Source organism: Hypanus sabinus, chromosome 16 (assembly GCF_030144855.1).
Source record: "Hypanus sabinus isolate sHypSab1 chromosome 16, sHypSab1.hap1, whole genome shotgun sequence".
Classification (NCBI taxonomy): Eukaryota; Metazoa; Chordata; class Chondrichthyes; order Myliobatiformes; family Dasyatidae; genus Hypanus; species Hypanus sabinus.
In genome coordinates this window covers 77,085,182-77,105,106 of record NC_082721.1, presented here as the reverse complement: position 1 = coordinate 77,105,106, position 19,925 = coordinate 77,085,182, and the positions used below count along the sequence as shown (strand labels likewise).

At 43.3% G+C, this 19,925-nt stretch overlaps 1 protein-coding gene across 1 annotated transcript in view; it reads left to right on the top strand.

Annotated features, from left to right (window-relative positions):
* The window catches only part of LOC132406466 (adhesion G protein-coupled receptor L1-like), a 693,646-nt gene that overhangs the window by 657,160 nt on the left and 16,561 nt on the right, over nt 1-19,925 (top strand). The window contains exon 20 of the mRNA XM_059992184.1: nt 15,527-15,695. Coding sequence (XP_059848167.1) covers nt 15,527-15,695 — 169 coding nt within the window. The remainder of the gene's footprint in view (nt 1-15,526; nt 15,696-19,925) is intronic.

Below are 19,925 nucleotides of genomic sequence, written 5' to 3'. Positions count from 1 at the left end.
TAGAAACCCAAGCATCATTTTGAACATCTCAATTAAAACTGCCCTGAGCATTTCCTTTTCTTGGAGAACAATGCTAGATTAACCTCATGAGCTCATAAATTACAATGCAGCTTTGTGATAGGGACTCAGTTGTAAGCAGGTTGATTTTAGCAGCAACAATGTTTGGATATTTGAAGGATTTCACTCACTTATTCTTCTGAATTCCAGTGAGTAGAGGCACTTCTCATATAACAAGTGTTTCAGTCCCAGAATCATTTTCATGAACCTCCTTTGAACCCTCTCAATGTCAGCACATCCCTTCTTAGATAAGGGACCCGAAACTGCTCACAATACTCCATGAGGCCTCACCAGTGCTTTATAAAGCCTCAACATTTCACCCTTGCTTTTATATTCTAGTCCACTTGAAATGAATGCTAACATCACATTTGCATTCCTCACCAATGACGCAAACTGCAAATTAAACTTTAAGGAATCCTGCACTAGGGCTTCGCACCTCAGATTTTTAAAATTTCTCTCCATTTAGAAAATAGTCTACCCTTTTATTTCTTCTACCAAAGTGCATGACCATACACTTCCCAACACTATTCCATCTGCCACTTTGCCCATTCTTCCAATCTGTTTAAGTACTTCTGTAGCCTCTCTACTTCCTCAAAACTACCTGCCCCTCCAACTGTCTTTGTATCATCCACAAACTTGGCTACAAAGCAATCAATTCCGTTAACCTAGTCATTGACATGTAATGTTAAAAGAAGCGGCCTTAACACCAACCCCTGTGGAACACCACTAGTCACTGACAGCCAACCAGGAAAAAGCTCCTGTTATTCCCACTCTTTGCCTTCTGCCAATCAGCCAATGTTCTATCCATGTTTGTATCTTTCCTGTAATACCATTGGCTCTTATCATGTTAAGCAACCTCATGTGCAGCACCTTGTCAAAGTTTCTGAAAATCTAAGTACCAAGTGGAGCAGATACTGGCTACAAGGTTTCAGTTTGAATTCATAGAAGGGCCTAGTTCAGAAATTAGTGCTTCAACGTGAAAGAATAGAGTTAAAGTGATCAAACCACACATCCAAAATTAGTCTTTAATGAAATTAGTGTTTCCCATTGAACAAGTGAACTGCTGGAGTCGATGATATCACCATTAGTAATGAGGTTGGTCCAATACTTCAACAAAAATAGGAAGGCTACCTCAGTTGTTGAAGTCAGACATTTTTCTGTCCCTTACATAATTAAAATATTTTTAATAAATGTTGCTTTGCATCTTTTTAATTTTTGTATTAAGAGCTAGACGTGGGTAGCACAGGTTAGAAAGTGAAGCTGCTGTTACACCAGCCCATCAGACATAACTACGCATTTACAGCATATTTCTACCTTCCATTTGATATTGCCTGGATTAGACCATGGATATATCATGGATTAGAGAGAAGATAAAGCTTCCTCAACCCTGAACTATCGAACACTTCCAGCCCAAGTACAGCCAGTGTAGACCCAGAGTAAAGTTCCTTTGTGCTGTCACATCACACTCTCCTGGGACAGGTGAAGTACAAATTAGACATATAGTGTGACAATGATCTCTTTTTCCACAAGATAGCTTTCCAATTTGCAATTTTCATTTCTAACTTGGGATCATCTGTGGTGTCTGGAATTACTCAGGCACTTTGTAGATGGTTCTCCCTTGGGCATTACTCCCTGGAAATAGAACAGGTGCCACAAAAGACAAAGCATGTATTCAGTCTTCTCTGGTCATTGTGACTGTATAAAACTGAAAGGGAGAAGACGTGGGCTGACATTGGAGAGGTTTCAAAGGAGGTTCATGAAAATGTCTCCGGGATTGAAAGGCTTGTCATAGGGAGAGCGTTTGATGGCTCTGGGCCTCTACTCACTGAAATTCAGAAGAATGAGGGGTGATCTCATGGAAACTTGTCGAATGTTGAAAGGCCTCAACAGAGTGGATGGAGAGAGGATACTTCCTATGGTGGGAGAGCCTAAGACCAGAGGACACAGCCTCATAATAGAGGGGATCCTTTCAGAACAGAGACGAGGAGGAATTTCTTCAGCCAGAGAGTGGTGAATCTGTGGAATTTGTTGCTAGAGGCAGCTGCAGAGGCCAAATCATTGAGTATATTTAAGGCACAGTTTGATAGATTCTGATCACAAGCAAGAGAAGATCTGCAGATGCTGGAAATCCAAGCAACACACACAAAATGGTGGAGGAACTCACCAGGCCAGCCAGTATCTAGGAAACCTTTGCTGCCTGGCTTACTGAGTCCCTCCAGCATTTTGTGTAGATTCTTGATTAATCAGGGCATGAGGAGATACAGGGAGAAGGCAGGAGATTGTGGCTGAGAGGAGAAAATGGATCTGCCATGATGAAATGGCAGAACAGGCTTAATGGGCCAAATGGCCTGATTCTGCTCCTATATCTTACGATCCTCTGGTCTCTTATGTCTGAGTACCAGCAAGCTGACCACATCACAGGAAACTATGTGTCTCCAACAGCTGTGAACTTCAGTTGTCCATCCTGTGGCTTCTATATTCATCAGGGACATTATAACTGGTGGCCTGTCGGCTGAAAATGATCAAAGCCCAAGGTCATATTATTTCCCCAACATCATTCTCAGCCAGGTTCCAATAAACCTTTATAAGTCATTGCACATCTCATGTATGGGTACCACGTTTTGGGGAGAAGGTTGCAGCCTTGGAGGCAACATTGAGGAGATTTGCTCAGCTGACAAAAGTGATACATGCCTTGAGTTACATGGTCATGTGGTGGTTTTTCTCCAAGGAGAGTAGATTGAGGTTTTCGGACCACTTAAAGTTAAAGAGAGCCAAAAATGATTAAAGATCACAGTATTTTGCACAAGTTGCTGTGATCTGGAATACACTGTGTAAGCAGGTGCTGAAAGTAGATACCGTGATTACTTCCATTGGGGAACTTTAGTGAATATTTATGAGTCCATGGGAAAGACTAAGTGAGAGAGGCAAATTGCAAAGGTCTCCAAATGAGTCAATGTGTTGACAGTGAGCCAAATAGCTTCCAGCTGCAATCTCAGAGAAGGTTTCTTCTCCCATATCCTGCTTAGCTCTATAATGTGCACAAAGGTTTTATTTGTTAGCCTGACTCTTAATAAGCAATGTTTGCTTCCAGTCCCCAACCAATGTTACTCTCTGCCAATGTCAAGGAACCAAACAAGACATGTAAAATCTGTACTCCACTCAATCCAGAAGGATTCTGGTCCAGAAACTTTAGTTGAGACTTTGGGCAGCACAACACTTCATAGTACCAGCGTCCCAGGTTCAATTCCTACTGTTGCCTGTAAGCAGTTTGTACCCTCCTTCAATGGCCGTGTGGGTTTCCTCCCACAGTCCAAAGACATACCAGTTGGTAGGCTAATTGGTCATTGTAAATTGTCCCACAATTATGCTAAGGTTAAATTGGGGGGATGCTGGGTGGCATGACTCGAAGGGCCGAAAGGATACATTCCATGCTCTATCTCAAAATAAAATAAAGAAAGGAAAGAAGATTCCTTCTTATGTGTCCCCAGAAGGGTTGGATATTTCTTGTACTTTGCACCCTGGCATCTCCAGAAAGTTGTGCATCTTGAAAACTGAATTATAGGCTCTGCAAGGATATAACTGCACTGAGGGGGTTAATCAAGCCAGGGGCGATGATATTTAGCTGTATCGTCTGCCAGCATTCACTTTGTAAATTCTGACACAGTTCCTTGAGTCCTTCCTCAGAGAAAAATACACTAGCTATCCGTAACCCACCTGTACAGCCAGTCCCACACTCCTACAACTTTGTCCTTGGGATGTAACACCAACTACCCTCACCACAGCACACACAGCTTCCAGGCATAGAACGTAGAACATCACAGCACAAGAACTGGCCTTTCTGTCCACCATGTCTGTGCCAACCAAGATGCTAATTTAAGCTAGTCCCATCTGCCCATTAATGGTCTATGTCCCTCCATTCCCTGCCTGCTCACATCCCTGTCTAAATGCCTCGTAGATGTTGCTATCATATCTGCTTCCACCACCTACCTTGGCTTCACAGTCCAGGCACTGCCATCCTCTCTGTAAATATCTTGCCTCACAAATCTTCTTTAACCTTTTCCCCTCTCATGTTAAAGCTATGCTCTCTAGTATTTGACATTTCTATGCACCTGAGAAAAAGAATGACCAGCTACGTTCTCTATGCCTTGTATAATTTTATATATTTCCATCATATCACCTCCTCAGTCTCTGACAGTTGAGTGAAAACAATCCAAACCAATTATGTCAGGATATATTTGGAGTCATGTTAACAGTTCTAAAATTAATACTCTAAATCAATGTTTTTATATACTTCTTGAAAATGTTTTAGCAGAACTGAAAGTTTGTTGGTGTTAGGAAAGATTGAGCAGGAATGAGGGAGGGGTGATCTGATCAAGGTTCATTGAACTCGAAAAGGGTTTGATAGAATGCACATGATGATGCATGTATATTGAGAAAAGAAACTTTTTGAGCCAGAGAATGTGCAACTCTGCCATAGGGAGCAGTTTAGAGAACTAGCCCAGTATGGTGGAAGGGAACGTCAGATTATACTACAAGGGAGACATAAAGACAGAAACGAGAAGAGTTGTTGGGGCATTTTATGAAGAGCAGCATGGACTTGAGCAGAAGTATCAGCTTCAATGCAGTAATGTCTAGCTATTTGATCATCAGTCTCCCCTATAGATGACCTTCATTTGTACTTGAGAGAAAGGAGCCCATAGGACCAGGTACTAACTCCAGAAGTACAGATTTACCCCAAATATGCAGAAATAATGCATTCACATCTTCCAATAATGCAAGTGCCATTGCCAACAATATTGACACTAATTGAAGGTGTCACACCCTTTGAACACTCCTGCAATTTTCTTCATCATATGGAAGAGTTACTCCTGATAGGGTTTGCCGGAGATGGCCATCATGCAGCAGGTATTTCATGCTGTCCAACTAAACTTGGGTTACACAGAGTCATTGTACAAGTGTTGATATGATTTCCTGCCAATGGTGCCTGTTCTAATGGAACCTCTTTTCTTTGCTTCTGTAGATATGAGGACGACAAACCATTTCTGAAGTAAGATCTAGTGTTACAGTATCAAACCTAGAGCAACCGATGCTCACCTGTTCTCTAAAGCTATCAGTACCTATTCCTCAATCCTCTTCCCCTCCCCATGTAATATTGATGATGTGAGATTAATTATGGGCCTAATGTACAAGTTACAATTACCCTATAGAATAATAATATACTGAATGACCACAGAAGATATTTGATAACTAGCTCTCCCCCCGTGCTTTAGAAAGGATATTAAGTTCTTAGAGTGAGCACAAAAGAGAGAATTTCCAGGAATGATTGGTTTCTGTCTGTGGAGTGCTGCATTTATCAAGGAGATTAAGTATATGCAAGATGCAGAGGGAGAGGAAACCGTGAAGGCAAGATTCCGTAGAGAGCTTCAGAATCATTTTTTTTGGTCAAGTAGATGGAGTGGAACTGTATCCATTTTAGGAATGGGGTGGGCGCATTTATTGATCAGAGAAATCAGATTGAAATAATTGCCAAAGGAAGCAGGGATGGTGATGAGGCACTGTGATACAGAATGCACTCCTGGAAAGGGCAGTTACGTCACATTTGATCATAACTTTAGAAAAGGGATAGGCTAAATAACTAAAAAAAGGAAATAAATATAAGGTTTGGAGAAGTAGCAGGAAAGTGAGTCTTATTTATCTTATAAAAATCCCATATAAGAACAAGATCTCCTGTATCCTATAGTGCTATGTCACCCAATTCCTACTCCAGATACTGCACTATAAAAGGAGGACAGGGCAGAGGATAAGAACTGACCTTTCCAGGGTAAAAACATGAGCTAAGGCTTGAGGCAATACAGTCATCCACCCTGTTACATTATCACAATCATCACTGTGACCCCAGAACAGTGACCTTGAATTTCAGAGCACAGGAACTGGAGTGGGTGACTGTCCCTTCCCTTACACTACTAATGAGTCCCTGAAATCGTCTCTCATATCAGGATCCACATGGTGCTCAAGGGTCTGCTTAGATTCTGAAAAAACCTTCTGTTCAAAGTGTAAACATAAAGAAATAAAATAAATAAATATTGGATTGCTGCATGAATAACAAAACATTTAGCCAGTCTGAAATCTACTGGATCCTGGTGAGACCGCACCTGGAGTATTGTGTGCAGTTTTGGTCTCCAAATTTGAGGAAGGACATTCTTGCTATTGAGGGAGCGCAGCGTAGGTTAATGAGGTTAATTCCCGGGATGGCGGGACTGTCATGTGTTGAAAGATTGGAGCGACTGGTCTTGTAAACACTGGAATTTAGAAGGATGAGAGGGGATCTGATTGAAACATATAAGATTATTAAGGGATTGGACATGCTAGAGGTAGAAAACATGTTCCCTATGCCGCCAGTCATCTCTGATAAGCAAGAACAGGTTATTTAGCTGGATGATATAATTAATCCCATATGAAACTGAAGGACCAAGAATCACAAAGCAAGTTGCTTAGAATCTATTCTTTCTTCACACAAGGATGCACTTGTGTACAACAGTGCAGTAAAGATTCACAAGATAAGTTCTTGGATGGTCAGTCACTGTATGAGCCTACAGAATTCTTGCAGGATGCTTCCTCAGGCTATGAAATCGAACTAGGGGCCACAGTCGTAGAACGAGGGTAATGCATCCAAAGCTGAGATAAGAAGTTTATTCATGTGATACATCTTTGGGATTCTCTGTCCCAGAGAACTGTGGAGAATCAGTCTTTAAGTTCATTCAAAAGAGATATTGATAAATGTCTGGAGACACCAGAGACTGAATTTGCTAGGATCTGTAGCAACAATCAGCTGCAGGAATTCAGTGGGTTCAGAGACATCTGCTAGGGAGTTGGGGGGGTGGGGGGTGTTGTTGTTGCAGGGAAGGAATTGTCAACATTTCGGATTGAAACTCTGCATCAGAACTGAAAATGGAGAAGGAAAATAGCTAGTGTAAAGAGGAGAAACTTAGGGGTGAGACAACTCAGCAGGTGGACCAAGGAGGGACAAAGGATAATGGGCAGGATGAGGTGGGAGCATGATGGTTGGAGACAGGAAAAGAAAGAGCAGATAGAGTTGGGTGGAGAAGGGAAGATAGTGACAGCTGGCAGGGTAATAAACTACTAGTGCTGCCATCTGATAGGTCAGTGAGGTGATAATGAGAACCATTAGGGGAAGAGGTGAAGGGCAGATGGAACCAGAACCAGATGGGAGAGCTGGTGGGTGGTAAATGGATGAAAACAGGAGGGGGGGAAGTAGGTGAAAATGGGTGATAGGGGTTGGAGAGGGTGTGCGGGAAAGGAGATGAAAAATTGGGAACTAGAGGAAAATTAGTACTAAAAGAACTTAGTAGTATGGGGAATGGTGTTGAGGTCAACCATATGGAGGAGTGAGTTGAAAGACCGATGACTTGCTCCTGTAATCCTTTATGTTCAATGAACCCCAATGTTCACAGCTCCCATGTCAGTAGTACAGACCCAGTATTTTGTTCCAAATCCTTCCTCAGGATGTGGAATCATTGGCACATTTGGAATGCGGTGCTCAGGTCCAGTAGCCCTGGGGAGGGTGGGAGTGATCCAACTTACACCATTGCCGCCTGTGTGCTGATGGTGTTCCCAAAATGCTGCTATGTGTGGTGTGTGGCAGTGAAGGACTGAACCAGGATAATGCACAACTTGGAGGTGGTATTATAATGTACTAGTATCGGGATAAAGTTATGCCATTTCATGCCCTGTGCAACTGGAATTCTTCTGTTTTCATGTGCAGTTAATATATGAATGCAAATGTACTTGTTCATTATGCCTGATAAAGGTGGGCAGATTCTATCAGTGATAGAAGAGCGAGTCAGTATCTATCTAACATCTCAGTTATATCTTGCTCTATCAAAAACACCATCCATCTAACCTAGCTAATGCTTCCTTGTTAGGTTGATAGATTAATTCTTCACACTACAGCAATATTTTAGTCTGCAGAACTAGATCTAAATGTTTCTCTTGGCAAAACAGGATTATTTGTTCTAAAATTTAGATTGTCAATTATTACTTCACCCCAACATGCACAAAACATCGGTTTTCTTTCCCTGCTTTTAGAATGTCAGCAAAACTGCCTACTATTACTTCCAAGGTACTCCTGTCTCAGCCCATCTGCTGCAGCACTCACCTGTGGCTTTGTTAGCTGGAAACTCAGCTATTTCATTCTGATCTGTTACCCATCTATCACCCTCACTACTAGCTTTGCTTCATAAGCCCCCTTCCACCTTTCTATCTCTCCACAACTTGCTGCATTAACCTTTCGTTCTTGACAAAGCTTTCTGTCACCTACTTCTATATTACAGTGTGACAGTGTGTGGGATGCTGTCTGATAATACTCCCATGCATGAGGAAGTTTTACCCATAAAGTTGCCATCTAAATAGAAGTTTTTTTGGAAAATACTGAACACATTTTCTGGTGTATATGAGACATTTTTGCCTTGTGTCCATTTTGATTTCGAGAAGTTTAGAGTTGTCCAACTCAACAATAAAAACTGCTCTCTCTATTGATGGCCATAATTTTATACCTACCTACCTATCAGAGGAAGTGCTCCCTTGTTTAGTGGGCCATTCTTCTCCATGTAGCCACTCCTTGAGAATTATTGAATCCGTCTGGATTCAAGCCTTTCCTTTATCGTTGAAGGTGTATTGAGGAGCTACAACAGCCAACGAGGCTGAATATCCAGAGGTGGCAAGCTGTCTTGTCCACTCTTTGCAGTAGCTCTGGTTCAGTTTGTTATACTGTCAGCCTCTGTGTGCTGAAATCAGCTTGGCTTTGCATTTTAGCAAAGGATTTGTGTCATAAAGTCATGGATCTTTACTGTTTATGCAACACAGACATCAGTGCCTAGACGGAAACACTAGAGACTGCAGATACTGGAATCAAGAGCAACATGTAATATTCTGGAGGAACTCAGTAAGTCAGGAAGTGTCTAGGGAGGGAAATGGACAGTCGACATTTTGGGTCCCTTCAACCGGACTCCAGCATGTTCGACTCAACTCAACTCTGACCTGCTGAGTTCCTCTAGCAACTTGTGAGCGTCTAAAAATTGGATTGGGCCACCTGGAATAAATATTAGGGTCAGAGGCACATCTACTGATGTTATTTATTATGCAATACAAGCTTCAGCCCCCTTTGACATAAATTAATTCTCAAAGATCCAGACAATATCTGCTATGGAACAGTCTTGGAAGAAGTAGGAATACAATATGTACTGTTCTTGATTTACTCGCAGTTTGAGGAGTACTTTGTTGGGAGAGCCCACAAGACAACTTCAGAACTTCTTACAGGATGCTCACACACCTCCCATAATCTACAGCTGGTGTCAAAGTGGGAGCGTTTGATGCCAAATTTAACTGTTGAGTTGCCTCAATGGGAAAACTGCCAGAAATACTTTTCAGCTGGAGGCTTGGCTAAAGGCATGATAGGTGACTCAATCACTGAGACAGGAGCAATGGAAATGTCCATCAGCAAGGATTCCAATGGCAGCAAGTCTTCAGAATTGATGCATCATGCCTGGGCCTCTAGAATTTTGCAGGATTAATTTTCCAGAATGTATAGCAACAGAGATGACCTTGTGGAGGTGAAGGCTACGTTGACATTCAACCTCTTGATAACTAACCATTGCATTAGACTAGCCAGTCACCTCTCTGCCTTATTTCTGACTACTGATCAAGAAGTCACCAATGTTCTGAGCTCTTGATTTCAGAATGGCCTTGATTTCAGTGTTCCACTGGGCACTGGGATTTACGAGATTCATAGATGTGCAGGCAGCTATTAGCTGTATCACGTGGCTTGAATAATCCACATTTAGGGCTTCCATTCACTAAGTGCTCAGATGAGAAGTACTTTGTGATAGTGAACACCATGCTGTCAGCAGACAAGCAGCAGATGGACAATATGACAATGTTCAAACCATTCCGCCATTAATGCAAATAGAAATGTGCTGGCATGGAGCGAGGATTGATCATCACAGGAAAAGCAGAGTAAACAAGCCAAAGTCAAGTTTATTGTCATGGGCACAATTGCATTTATACACAGCAGTATCATAGGCAATAGCATCTTGGCAGTAGTGTTTGCAAGGAAAATGCATTAAACATAAATTATACAAAATTTACAAGAAAGAACACAAAACACACCGTGTTGCGTAGTGGTTAGTACAATGTTATTGCAGCTCAGGGCATTCCGGAATTTGGAATACAATTCCAGCGCCATTCTGTAAGGGAAGCATCAGTTTTTCCCTAGTGCTCCAGTTTCCTCCCACAATCCAAAGTACATTAATTGGTCACTGTAAAGCGTCCCATTGTCAGGGTTGTGGGGTGTTGGCAGGCTCGATGGCAGGCAAGGTCTACTGTGTTCTGTATCACCAAATAACCAAATAAAACCAAAAAAAGTTCATTTTAATTTGAAGTGGTCATAGCATTGTTAAGCAAGTGGTTTAAGGTTGTGCAGAATGGTTCAGTGGTGATAATATTGTTAACCTAATGGTTTAAGATTCTGCATTTGGTTGTCCCTGATGGTAGGGACAGATATGCTCATTATGCATTTAGCTGAGTGCACTACTCTGTTTTATTCTGGTCTTTTCTCAGGCAGTATTGGTGTAACTAGTCAAGTGCCCCAAGGATCAGTTCTTGGCCCTCAATAATTTACTGTTTATATTAATGGCCCAGATGAGAAGGAAAAATGTAAGGTATTCAAGTTTGCCAATGACATGGAAATGCATCACTGTGCAAAAGTCTTGGGCACCCTAGATTTTTATATGGTTTCAGATGGTACGGCCTCCACAGAGCCCCGATCGAGGCTGTCTGGGATTACCTGCAGAGACAGAAGCAAGTGAGACAGCCAAGGTCTGCAGAAGAACAGTGGCAAGTTCTCCAAGATGCTTGGAACAACCTACCAGCGGTTTACTTATAAAACAGCAGAACATCGTATCTTTGAGAACTGATGCAGTTTTAAAGGGAAAGAGTGGTCACTAAATAATGATTTTATTTTGTTTTTTTTTATTGTTTACTGCTCTTTATAGTTTTTTCCGATGATGAGAAACTTCTCATTAATTTTGAAAGTATCTTTGCTTTACAGAATTTTTTACATATGCCCAAGGCATTTGCACATTACTGTAGATGTGTAGGCATGTTATGATCAGGATGCCAGGATCCTGCAATTGCCTAAGTGAGATGGCAAAAGTTTGGCAAATGGAGTTCATGTGGAAAAGTGAAGTCATACACTTTGGTAAGAGGAATGCAAGACAAGATTATTAAAAGAGAAAGTTGCAGATGCGCAAGCTATGGAGGGATGGAGGTGTTCTTGTTCACATATCACAGAATGTTAGCAAGCAGGTATAGTAAGTATGATGGGGCTATTGATCTTTACTGTAATAATGTTGGAGTTTCAAAATGGAGAAGTATTGTTCAAACTGTACAGGTTGTTGGTTAGGTAAGAGCTGATGTACTCCAGACTGTGTTGGTCCACTTATTTAAGAAACCAAATACTAGTATTGGAGGTGGTACGAAAGAGATTCACTGAAGTAATTCCTGTGATGTGAGGTCTATCTTATCACAAGCAGCCAAGGAAATTAGATCTATTTTCTTCAAAGTTTAGCAGAGTAAATAATGACTGTTTTGAACCATCTAAGATCTAAAGTGAACATAACAGGGTAGATATGAGGAAATCTGCAGGTGCTGGAAATTCAAGCACACACACAAAATGCTGGTGGAACACAGCAGGCCAGGCAGCATCTATAGGAAGAAGCACTGTCAATGTTTCCGGTCGAGACCAGCATTTTTGTATGGATAGCAAGGTAGATGTTGCCACAGTGGGAGAATCTGGAATGAAAAGACAGTTTCAAGATTACAGGGTGGTCATTCATAACTGAGGTCCACAGAAGCTTCTCATAAGGGAGAGGTGAATCTCTGGAATTCAAAAAGTAGACAGATAAATTTTTGGAAGATCAGTTGATTATGTATGATGGGGAATTTGCAGGAAGAGAAATTGAGACGTAGGCCAGATCAGTCATGATCCTATTGAATGGCAGGATAGGTTTGTGAGGTGGAGTAGCCTTTTCCTGCACCTATTGTGTTGTAACCTCCTCCTCCTGACCCAAGGCTAGATTCATTGATAAACGCAAATAAATGGACCAGTGCCCCTACCTTCACTTCCCTCCGCACATTTGGGGCAATGAGGAGGTGGATGAGGGATCTCGCATACACCCACTCCTGCAGAAGAGAACTGTGTGGCTCCTGCAGGAGAGAAGTCTATTCATGGCTACCACACCTTTGCTCTCGGGCATCCCCAAGCCATTCATGGGTTACTTCCATATGCACATGGAGAATCGGTGAGTGCTAGCTCGCTTCGCAGTTAGGTTGCCAGGTGGAATATCTCCGTTCCCAAGGATCTGAGGCCACAGAGACCAGGCCTCAACTGGATCAGGGTGAAACTCCAGAGCAGCAGAAAGACCTAAGTTGTTTCCCATAGGTTTTGCCACCAGTACTGGAGCATGACTTGCAATCGGATTACCACCAAGTCCTTGCTAAGAAGGACAGGTCATCTCCAGGATGGAGTTTTCAGTCTCCTACCCCAACACAACCTCCAGAAAGGAATGGACACAGAACCCACCATCTTCCTGGCCATCCCCTTCATTCAGTGAGCCAGGCCCGAGAGTTCACAAACCCTCTCCATGTGTATCCGTATTCTGCCGTGCCATAATGGCAGCCTATGTATGATCTTTGTCTGAGTTACCAGAGCCAGTGCAATTGCATAGACCCATCCTGTTGTAAGCACACCCACGAGGATCCTTTTGCATCAGCTGGCTGGTGCCTATTATCACTCCGTGCCACATGCATCAACAGCCACAATGAGGCTACCCTCAGGGTGAAGAAGCAACACCTCGTATTGCGTCTAGGTAACCTCCAACTGATGGCACAAATATCGATTTTTCTTTCCAGTTTAAAATAAAAATTACCTACCCTCCCTTCTTCCTCTATTCCCCAGTCTGGCCTCTTACTTCTACTCACCTGCGTATCGCCTCCCCCTGGGTCCCCTCCTCTTTCCCTTTCTCGTACGGTCCACTGTCTTCGCCTATCAGATTCCTTCATCACCAGCCCTTCACCTTTTTACCCACCTCTAACCTTCTAGCTATCCTCCTTCCCTCCTCCACCCCCACCTTTTATTCTGGTGTCTTCCCCCTTCCTTTCCAGTACTGAAGAAGGTTCTCAGAACCGCACGTTGATTATTCATTTCCATGGATGTTGCCTGACCTGCTGAGTTCCTCCAGCACTCTGTGTGTCATGCATTGTGATGTGTAAAGCACAAGGATGGCATTGCCATTGCCTGCCACCTCTCTCATCACTATTGTTTCCTGCTTCTCCACTTACTACATGTCCTCTTCCCGCTCTGTATGCTGCCTGATGGGGACACCCACACAACGAAAGGGCAAATGAGCAGAGATTTGCTTTTGGAAGCTTCACCTGACGCCTTACCAGTGAAGTGGCAGGTGACTGCATAGTAATGAAGATGTATGGTGTTTGGCAATGCAAATAGATTGTAGAAATCATGAAGCATTACTGTTAGGGAGCATAGCTGGCAGCTTTCATACAACTTCTGTTCGAGGGCAGTTTGTACATTTCAATGGTTCAAAGGTCAAGTTTAACGTCAGAGAAATGTATGCAATATATATCCTGAAATGCTTTTTCTTCGCAAAACATCCCCAAAGAATGAACGACAGTTAAATGTGAGAACACCAAAGACCCCCCCATGTGTAAGCAGCAGCGAGCAATGATCCCCCCTCCCCTCACCAGCAAAAATAAACAAACGTTGGTGCTACTCCGAGCCCAAGCATGTGCTAAGCAGTAGCAAAGACACAGACCAAAGTTACCCCAAAAGCTTCGCATTTCATCCGAATTCGACAACCCACAGGTTCTCTCTCTCCCCGCCAAGGAAGAGGGAGGTGTCCCCCATTTTCACAGCGAGCAGGAGACATAACAACCAACCGCTGGTTCACGATCTTAAAAGTCCGTTTTGTTGCTTTTTACGAGCTCTGTGTCCGAAGATCGCAAAGACTTCGGGTCTTTGGGCCCACGGCGAAAGGTTTTCCGGCTTGACACACGAGTCTCCGGCAGTGACACCGACCCTCAATCTGCCCGTCTCCAGAGCCCCGAGATCTTAGGCTTCCGAACATGATCGAGACTCTCAGGCCAAACCCTTGGCGTGTCGAATAACGGCCAGTCATCGAACCCCGAGAACGGGTCCCATTCCTGCAAAGAACCGAAGCCTGCGTGTAACTCCAGGTCAGGGTCTTCAAAAGAACCCTGAAAGGAAGAACAAAGATATCAAGGGTAGAAATAGAGCTGTTTCTAAAGATGCAAGCAAAGGAGTCGCTGTTAGGCGCTATCATTCCTCTTAAGCTCCGACCCAAATGCATTTATGATTTCTCTGTCCATGGCAGGGAAGTCGGGGGTGGAGGCAGTCTACAAGGAAGGTTTTGGATTGTCTCCAGTTCTGGGGAGCCATTGCACTCAATCCCTCCCCAGTGCAAATGCCCACCCACCCTTCCTTCCATGTTGAGACTCGATGGAAGGGATAAAGAATATGGGGAAGTTCAAACACGAGATTCTGCAGGTGCTGGAAATATGAGCACACACACAACATGGTGGAGGAACCCAGTAAGTCAGGCAACAGCTATGGAAGGGAATTAACCTCTCAGGGGGCAAATGGTTAGAATGCCAATGGGGTATCAGTGTGTGTGGGGGGGGGAGCAGTGTTGGAGGATGGGTGTATTGTGGATTGTGTTATGGTTTGTGTGAGTCTAAGAGGAATAATTTTAACGTATAGCTTTGATGCACTTTGAGATCTCTAAACTTGTGGCGTTGCTGCACTTGGTGAGGGTTCTCACACCTGGAGAAGTCAGTGCAAGTTAGCTCCAATCATGCTCTTATCATTGCCTGTGGATTTCCTGGCCCCACCCATCCCCTACTGCACAGAACATGCCTTTGGTCGTCTGTCGCACTGATGTAATTATGGCAGCTGCCGCCCGTTTCTGTCTCTCTGTGGCAGCCATAGCATGTGTGACCATGGGGAGTGTTTCCCTGACTGCTGCAGAGCATAGCAATTGCACTGAAATTTTCCTGCCCCCAGCAGAAACCATTCACGTCACCACATCATCTTTCTGGATGTAATGGACTCTTGACATTTCTGCACACTTGACTTCTCTGAGCAGGACTCAAATCGGCACTGACTGCGATGTTTTAGCATTTATGAGCGAGTATCTTTTTTTGCTGTTCAAGCTGAAGTTGTCACCAGTACTTTGAAAGGCGGTGCAGACAATCCAGTAACAATTCCTTCTTGCCCTATTGCAGACTGGGGTTAACTGGGAAAACTGCTCGTAATTGTGAGTGAGGGAACTAACTGCTGCTTCTTGCTGTGTCCTAGGTCATGGGCGTTGGGTGCTATCGCTCTGCTTTTCCTTCTGGGTCTCACCTGGGCATTTGGCCTGATGTTCATCAACGAGGAGTCCATGGTGATGGCCTACCTCTTCACCACCTTCAATGCCTTCCAAGGAATGTTCATCTTCATTTTTCACTGTGCTCTCCAAAAGAAAGTAAGAAGTTTTTCGAAGTCCTGAATTTTATTTTCAGAAGCTAGTTCTTGTGCCAGTGAACAGAGGAATGAGGGAATTGCAACTGCCGGTTCAATCCGAACCTTGGTTGCTGTCTGTGTGGAGTTTTCATGTTCCCCTGGACCAGAAGGGTTTATTTCAGGGGCTTCAGATTTGGCCCACATCCCAAAGATGTGCAAGTTGGTTATTTGGCTATTATAAATTGTTTGTACTGTGTGGGTGGGTGGTGGGAGAATTATGGGGGAGTTATTGAGCATTTGAGAGACAGTAGATTCGGGGGATTGATGGGGATTGCAATGAGGATTCAGCAAAGACCCAAACAGCCATATTAGCTCCCTCCATGTCATAAAGAAATATAAGATGTCCTTCAGCCCTTATTTCAGTTTCAGGGACAATGGTTGATTCATAACATTTACTCACTTTCACCCATTTCCCTTCATCCAGTTGGTTACCAAAACTCTAACATCTGAGATTTTAAACCATCAATTTTCACCTACCTACTGGCATCTCATGAAAGAAGTTCATAGTTCAAAGTAAATTTATCATCAAACTACGTACATGTCACTGTATACAACCCTGAGATTCACTTTCTTGTGGGAATACTCAGCACATCTATAGACTAGTAACTATAACAACATCAATGAAAGATCAACCAAAGTGCAGAAGACAACAAATATAAGTAAACAGCAATAAATAACGAGAGCATGAGATAATGAGATAGAGTCCTTAAGGTAGAATCGTTGGTTGTAGGAACATTTCAATGATGGGGCCACTAAGTGTAGTTATCACCTATTATTCAAGAGCCTGATGGTTGAGGGGGAGTAACTGTCCTTGAACCTGGTGGTGCGAGTCCTGAGGCAGCAGCAAGGGAGTGTGACCTGGGTGGTGGGGATCTGTGATGATGGATGGTGCTTTCACATGAAGGAAAATGATTTGTGTGTACCGCCAAGATGTTCCACTGAAGCAATTCCCCATGGTATTCCCTTCAAGAAAAGAAAGTGGAAGGTTATTGGCACAAGGATAATATGAGTGTCTTTAAGAAGAAACTGAATAAGAATGAGAGAGAGAGAGAGAGAGAGAGAGAGAGAGAGAGAGAGAGAGAGAGAGAGAGCACACCCTGAAAGGAAATGCTAATGTGAGGATGATCAGCTACAGCAGATGTTTATTAAGCTAGGTAGACTTCCTCCCCATTCCCACACCAACACATTCCTCCTCAGGTTCCTACCTAGCCAGGTTAAGGCCAAACACAAACGAGAGGAACAGCAGCCACAAATTCCACCTAGGTAGTGTGCAACCTGACTGCATGAACATTGAATTCTCCACCTTCCAGTAATTGTTTTCCCCTCTCTTCTTCTCCCTTCCCTGCTGATTTCCTAGCCCTCCCCCACCCTGTCATCTGCCTATCTCCTACCGGTTTCCCTATCCACCTCCCTCCATTTATTCTATGATCCATCTTTCAGCTTCCATCATATGCCACCCTTGGTCACTTCCACCAATCACTTCCCAACCAATGTCATTGTCTCCGCTTCCCCCCCCCCCCCCCCCACCATCTGGCTAACAGTCGTCCTCACTTGGACCCACCTGCCTGCTTTTGCTCCCCCCCTGTGGTGAACTATGTGCCTGTCTGGACACGCCCCCTGCTGACTGCTCCTGTGGCTCCTCCCACAGGCCCCTGTATAAAGGCGATCAAGGCCTGATGCTCGGCCTCAGTCTCCAGGATGTAGTGTGGTGGTCACTCACTCCTGGTTCCTTCTTCCAGTCAATAAAAGCCGATATCTCGCCTTACGTCTCAGTGTGAGTTATTGATGGTGCATCACCCCCACTTTATTGAACTCATTCAGAGCAACGCTGCTAGACTATTAATTAAAACCAAGATGAGGGAAACATATCACTCCCATCCTCACTGGAGTACATCACGAACCATTTTTGTTTTATAATCCTGCTCAAGCTCTCAGGTCTTCATCCGCCAGTCTCTTAAATTTAAACAATCCCCCTCAAAATATAATGGGCAGGTCGGGTTTTTTTTCAACTACACTCCTAGACTCTGTAATTCAATACCTAAAATGCAAAAGGACGCTGACTCAGTTAATACTTCTAAATGCCAGCTCAAACCCTATTTATTTAACATTGCATTTTATTTTCATGTTTACACTTCATCCCATTGTAAAGCAATTTGAGCTACATTGTCTGTTTCAAAACTGCTCTATAAATAAGTTACTATTATTCGCCCCTCCTTTTTATTTTGACTGTCTCCTCTTTACCTTTCAGTCCAAATAAAGAGTCTTGACCCAACTCATCTTCTGTCCATTTCACTTCATAGATATTGCCTGAACTGCTGAATTCTTCCAGCCTTTTGTATCTTGCTGCAAATAGTCTTTTTTTCCATTAAAAAGTGCTTGTCTTTGGAGCTTATTGTCCCTGTGACAATGAGAGGTCACCCTCTCTGTCAGGAAAAAAAATTATTGTTTATTAAATGGTGAAAGATATTGGTGTTATTGGTGCAAGAAACCACGGTCTCCTTGAGTACAAATCAGAAAGTTAATGTACAGGTTTGGTGGCCGGTGAGAAAAGCAAGTGGTAGATTGAATTTTATTGCCTGAGATCTTGTTTGAGAGTCATCATCTCTTTCAGGTGGGAGAAGGTTAGCAAGCTCAAGCCATTTAAACTCATTCCTTGATTAAATATGTTTTACACTGCACATTACTGGTGTGAATGTATGAAAATCAAAGTGCAGGTTTTGGAATGTTTCTTAGACACTTGATACCAGTCAAACTGATGATTCTCTGTGGGTTCTGCTCAGTGGCACTGCAGAAAGAAAAATGATATCAAGAAATAAAGATCTGAGATAAAGATGACATGAGAGACTGCAGATGCTGGAGATCTGGAGCACACAAAAAGTGCTGGAGGAACTCAGCAGGTTAGGCAGAGTCTGTGGAGGGAAAAGAACAGTCCATTTATTGGGCTGAAAGCTAGAAAGAAAGAGGACAGAGATCTGAAAATATGATGGAAGGAAACGGGGAGTAGGGTTAGGAGTACGAGCTGGCAGGTGATAGGTGAATCCAGGTCAGGGGAGAAGGGAATAATGTGAGAAGCTGGGAGGTGATAGGTGGTGAGGTAATAATAACTGAGCACCCAAAAACAATAAGCACTAGTAGAAAGCCTGGGAACAGTGTGAGCAAGTACGAAGCCAAGTTCAGCATCAGAAATGTGTGTCGAAAGGAGTGTAGGTGTGTGCAGACTGTAGTGTAAGGACACTTGGTGTAAAGGAAGAGCTTAGGTCCAGTTATCACCATCTAGATTAGCAGTTACTAATCGACATTCAGTGCTATGTAGGATCCTGGCTGAACCCTCAGCAGCAGATGGTGCAGCAGAAGTAGTCCATCACAAAATGAGAAAATGCTTTTTGTTGGCCACCATTAAAGGTCAATGTGTTCAGTTAAAGGGATGGCTGGTATTACTGCAGGCTCCATTTGTCACTTTTGTAATGCTCTGTCGATGGCCAAGGCTTTGAGCAAGAGCATAAAACAGAGACCACCAAATTTCAATCTGCCCATTATCTATAACAAACATTAACCATTACCTGTCACCCAGAAACAGGTGAAACCATCTGTGATCACTGTACATAGCTGCGTTTCAGCAGGTATAGCTTGCATTTTTTAAACCTTTGACACTGAGTCATGTTGGAGGTCTTGGGAAACCAAAGAGCACCTCATTTAAGAAGCTCTTGAACCAAGAGCATGTTAAAGGAGGAGCAAGGTTAAGGGTCAAGGAGAGATAATGAAGGAATTTGCAAGCACAGGACCTTGGTGCCATCAAGAGACCAGAATCAAGAGACCAGAATTCCTGAGTTTCAAGCCTGTAGGGATCCACAGAGGAAGGGAAGGACATCGACCTGGAGTTACTTGAAATGAAGAATGAGGATTTGGAAATCAAAGTATTGCTTAACTGGGAGGCAGCGCGAGTCGACAGAGGTAGTTAAGCAGGACGGTGCAAGTTTGGACACTACAGAGATCGGCATGAGCTGACGTTTATACTAGGAGTGGTAGATCAGCTGGAAGCACTGGAATAGTCAGGGAAGAGTGAGGTGATGCTGACAGTGTCAAATGATGCTCAGACTGAAAGAGTCATGGAGAGATACGGCATGGAAGCAGGCCTTTTGGCACACTGAATTCACACCAACTATCAGCCACCTATTTTCATTAAACCTACATT